Source organism: Naegleria gruberi (assembly GCF_000004985.1).
Source record: "Naegleria gruberi genomic scaffold NAEGRscaffold_44, whole genome shotgun sequence".
Classification (NCBI taxonomy): Eukaryota; Heterolobosea; class Eutetramitea; order Acrasida; family Naegleriidae; genus Naegleria; species Naegleria gruberi.
In genome coordinates, this window is record NW_003163283.1 from 334343 (window position 1) to 339618 (window position 5276).

A 5276-nucleotide genomic window follows, 5' to 3' on the forward strand; every position below is an offset into this window, starting at 1 on the left:
AAAAGACTACATGTCTTGGTCATGGAGCATGTGATTCCACAGGCACTTGTGTGTGTTATGCAGATAGAGAACAGGGATATTGGAATGGTCCTAATTGTGATTCTTGTTTGAAAGGGTATTTTGGAAGTGAATGTTCAACCTATTTCTCTTCAGTCAATTCTTCATCAACATCAAATATTATTGGTCAAATATCAAAATATTTTGATGGAATATTGTTCAAGTTGTTTGGACCTTCATCTTATTCAATGAATTCATTAATGTGTTCTTTATTGATTCATTCCCACGATCTGGCCTTACTAGGTTCTGAACCAAAATGTTATTGGACTGACAAGGAGACTGGAAATTTCAAAATTGAATTTGATAATGACTTCATTTTTGATATTTCTCAAACAAAAAGTATTAGATTGAACACTAACGTATTTTCAAAATCCAAGGTAGCTGATTTTATTGGATTGTCATTAATTTTGTCAGAGGAAATGCAGCAACCAATTTCTGTTATCCAAACTACAAAGAAACTCTATTCAACTTCTGAAAATGTTCATATCAGTGGTGCAAATAGTTTTTCAGGAGACAAGAAAGGATTAGAATATTATTGGGATGTTAGTGGAAATATTACTAGTAATTTATTTCAGTCCATCAGACTGATTCGAGATCCAATACTTAAAATTGATAAGGGAAAATTAACTAGTGGTTTTTATACCATAAATTTGATTGTAAAAAGCCAAGTAAGCAAATTAGTAAGCTCCCAGTCCTCAGAAAATATTGAAATACAAAATGTTGAATTTCCCTCAGTTGTTATTTCAGGAAAAAAGGAATTGGTTATGCTCTCAACTGAAAAGTCAGTTATTATTAAAAAGACAACAAGTCTTCCTACTTCATTGAAAGATAAGGAAATGAAGGTTGAGTGGCAACTTGTTGCAGGACCGACAATCAAATTTGAGAAGGATTCGTACAATAATTTACTGATCCCACAATTTTCAACTGGAAAACGTGTCTATAGCTTCAAAGTTTCAATTTATTCTGTTGAAAATCCTTCATTAACCTCAAGTGATACTGTAATAATTAATACTGAACAACCATCCCTCACACTTTCACTTATACTAACAAAGAACTCAAATGCTTCTCAATCTTGTCTACAAATTAATTTTCAAGATCCTGAGAATAATACAGATGAAATAGAAGTTTGGAGTTGGACCTGTATTGATTCAGAAACATTTGGTTATTGTGGAGATTTCATAGTTGAGAAAATGTATCAATACGCAAAAGACCGTTCTAGTATTGTTGTGGTGGCAAAAGAGGATTTCTCAAATCAATTAATTAATCCAACATTCACACTTACAATTACAAAAGGAAAAAGATTTGTTTCCAGTTCCATCACTTTGAAAATTTCTCATCCGCCTCCAATTGTTAATGTTATTGATATTTCACCTAAATTGAAAACAAAAATTAATGACAATGACAAGATATCCATAGAGATTAAACATCCTGACCAAGATCCAGCAGATTCAACTCTGTCAGTGAAAACTCAATGGAAAATTGATGGCACAATTGTTTCTGAATGTGAAACCTCAAAAGTTTCTAATGAAATTCAAACAATATCCTCCACAATTTCTTCTCCATATAGTAACATCAAGATTGTTAACAAGAATCAACAAAGTTCTATTATTGTTGACTCAAAAGAATTAGAGTATGGAATGAAACATTCAATTCAACTCAAAGTTTCGTTTGTAAATAAGAACCATGATGAAATTGCAGCCTCAGAAGTGTTCAACAATTTTGTAAAATCCCAACCCCCAAAGAAGTGTCCTTGTAAAATCTCTCCTTCTACTGGTATTTCAATGAAGACTGACTTTTCATTCAGTTGTGATAATTGTCAAAACGAAGACAACACAATTGAAATCAAACAAGGATACATTGATAGGGAAACTGGAATTAAAGTTTCTGTTCCACTGTCACAAGATTCCACAATGAAAATACCTTCCATTCCATCCTCTTTGAATGATGAAACTGTTACTTTATTCATTGAATTGATTGACACCAATACAGGTGAATCAAGACTTATGAAGTCTATCGTTACCGTTAGACCAGATACTGTTTCAAGTTTATCTGAAATAATGGAGCAAGTCTCGAATCAAACAAACCTTATTTCCGCCTTTGTAAAGGATGGTGATACAAGTAGGAGCGTTTCTCAAACAATCAACACTGTTATTTCAACCACTCAACTGCTCCAAAGTTTGCCATCAACTTCTAAGGATTCATCAATTATCAGCTCAATTCAATCCAAGTTACTAGATACCTTGGCTAGTTCAGTTCAAACTGCTGGTAAGGATTCTGCTCCAGAATCATCAGCAATCACAATTTTAGCTGTGAATGCAATGATTAAAAGTGAGAATAGAATGGAAACTCCAGTCATCAGAAAATCAATTACAGTTCTTAACAATGTTATACAATTGACAATTAAGAGTAAGGTAGATATATTCTCTCAATCATTCAAACCACTGATGAATACTATTGGTACTCTTAGCACACAAGTTTCAAAGATGAAATTGTTGAGAGATCAATTCGAACACTACGAGTCCATAGCAATAATTGCTAAAGATTATGTTCTTTCTTTCGTTCAGGTCCAATCAGTGTCTGTTGATCCAGCTGCTCTACAACAAGAGGTTGCTAATGTAAAGGCAGACAAGGTTTATTTAACAGATTTTTCTTCATCTATTGTGACCTCTCCTCCAACCAAAGAAAGAGTTATTTCTTATCAAGCTTATGTCAAAATACCATCGATTGAGTTTACTGAAATTAATGAGTATGCAGAGTTGACATATTGTATTGTGATGAAAGATCATGTTCCCACAATTTTCACACAAATAATTGAACAAGATTTGAATATCTCATCCTTAATAGTAGTATCACCACAGAGTGTCAGCTTTTCACTTTCTTCCCCTAAATTGCTAACCGCTGATTTACCTAACAAGATTGCTGTTAATGTTCACATCAACGACGAGGAATTCATCTCAAGTGAGGACTCATTATATTCTTGTATTATTATTCAACCAGATTTAGAGTATGATACAAGTATGTGTACAGTCTTTGGGCGTGATAGTGCTACCAATTCAATAACTTGCAATTGTAACTTTGAATCATGGAAAATAGAAAATCTCATTGTTGTTAAGGATTTGAAAAAATCTCGTTCACCACCCAAATCCTCGAAACTTCAGAATAATAGTAGTATCATTATTATTATTCTTTCTGTTGTTATCCCTAGTGGATCATTGATTATTATATTATCTGGTGTTGTTGCATTGTTATGTTGTGTTTATTGTGTTAAGAAAAGAAAACCAAAGATTAATCCATACAATGAAAGCAATGGCTTGCATTCGCATAATATCAAACAGCCCTCCAAAATTATGGATAGCTCTTTAATATCTATCCACCAATCAGACTCGTCAATGTCATTACTCTAATCTAATATATTTTCGTGTTTTTAAAAACACATAACAATAAAAAAATATAAATTAAGACAAATGGATTAAAGCTCAATTGAGATACCGTTTGGTGAATCAACCTTGGAACCTTTGGATTGTAACCGAACCTCGGATACATCTTACTCCAATCTCTTATTGATTAAAGATTTTGAAATATGTACTTTTAGAAGTGGGTTTGGAAATACATACTCTTTGATTATTCAATGAAAAACTACTTAACCATTCATTATGATATCTTACAAACTTGTTCTATACATTTAGGAGGAGCTACCCTGAAAGGATGACATCTTTAAATCAAATATTCATCGAACAATAAGGCACAGGTTTGAAAGACAAATATTGAAAGTTAGAAAAGCGAGTAAAAATGAAAATTTTATAATTTAAAATCGGGGAACAGACCAAATGATGGATAAAGAACGTTGTTCCTCCTTGATCGACTAAGTAATTATCAAGAAGGAAGGTTTCTAAATATTTGCAAAATTTCATCTTCAATGATAATTTTCAAACCGAAAAATTTAAAAATAGAATAGATAATTGTGAGACGGAAAAGTAACATACAAAAAAAATGTGATGTCTCTTTCTCTTCCTCATTCAATCATCTCATCATATCATCATATCATCAGGAGTTGTTTCATAATAATTTTAAAAATATATATTGATTGGAATTATTTGGAAGATGATGTTTCGGAATTGGAATAATATTTATTTGGAAGTTATTATAAAGGTGGAGGTGTGGTGCCTTTGGCACTCACTTCCACCAAGTTGCAAAATTAATTGGAAATTTAGGATAGCTTTAATAATGTAATTGGATTGGATTGGTAGATGTATCACCTCTTGGTCATCAAGTTGGATCTTCCCTTCCATCATTTGGAAGGGAGCAACTTCTCCCTTCAATATTATTAATAAATTAATATTATTAATAAATTAATATTATTAATAAATTAATATTATTAATAAATTATAATTTATACTTGTTGTTATTTGCAGCCGTAGTAATGTTCTTCTTAATGCTACATATTCTTGTTTGTATAGATATTTTTAGAAATAAAACCTATCGCGCTGTTAGCTCAGCGGTTGCATAATGGCAATGTTCACTAATGGACGTGCGATCGATTCTCGGTCATTTTACTCATTTTTGTCTCTAATAAGGCTTTTTTTTGAAGATATTGAGCCATGAATTTGAAACTTTCTCAGATTGTTCTCCTCATCTAGGGGAGTATATCCATACTTGATACTTGTATGATATATTGTAAAATGAATGAGATGGAGTATATTCTATATGTTGAAATATGACAATTTGACAGATTGTTATTATTATCATATTGAATTCAATTCTAAAACACTAAAATTGATACCAGATGTATATTAGTGTGACTAAATGTATCTGGTAAAGTTACAGGATGATTGGATGTACTTTCATTGAGATAGAGTGTTCACTAAGATATATTAAGTGTTGACATTGAACATTTACTGATTAATTTTATGAAAGTAGTTTGAAATGTTTCTAAACTATTATAGATTTATTTAATTGATGTATAGACTATGTGGTATCAATTATAGACTGATTGTACGTATAATGAGTGAGTTGGATTATAAGTTTTATTCTTTTAAGAATAACTTGTCTAATATTACTTCTGGTAAAGGTAATCCAATTATTGATTTAATGTTGTCTACTGTTGTTTCTACTCATTCAAATACTATTTCCCATAGTTCTTCTTCTCAAGTTTGCGTGTTTCTGCTTCTTTTTCTCATGCTTCTGCTTCTTCTTCTCGTGCTTCTGCTTCTACTTCTCGT

General features: G+C 31.7%; 1 protein-coding gene across 1 annotated transcript; it reads left to right on the forward strand.

Moving 5' to 3' along the window:
• Nucleotides 1–245: 245 nt before the first annotated feature.
• Nucleotides 246–3461, forward strand: NAEGRDRAFT_71164 (uncharacterized protein; the record flags this gene model as incomplete). Its single annotated transcript, XM_002673739.1, has 1 exon — nt 246–3461. One exon carries the CDS (start codon nt 246–248, stop codon nt 3459–3461), a length of 3216 nt encoding a protein of 1071 aa, XP_002673785.1.
• Between the last annotated feature and the right edge of the window lie 1815 nt (nt 3462–5276).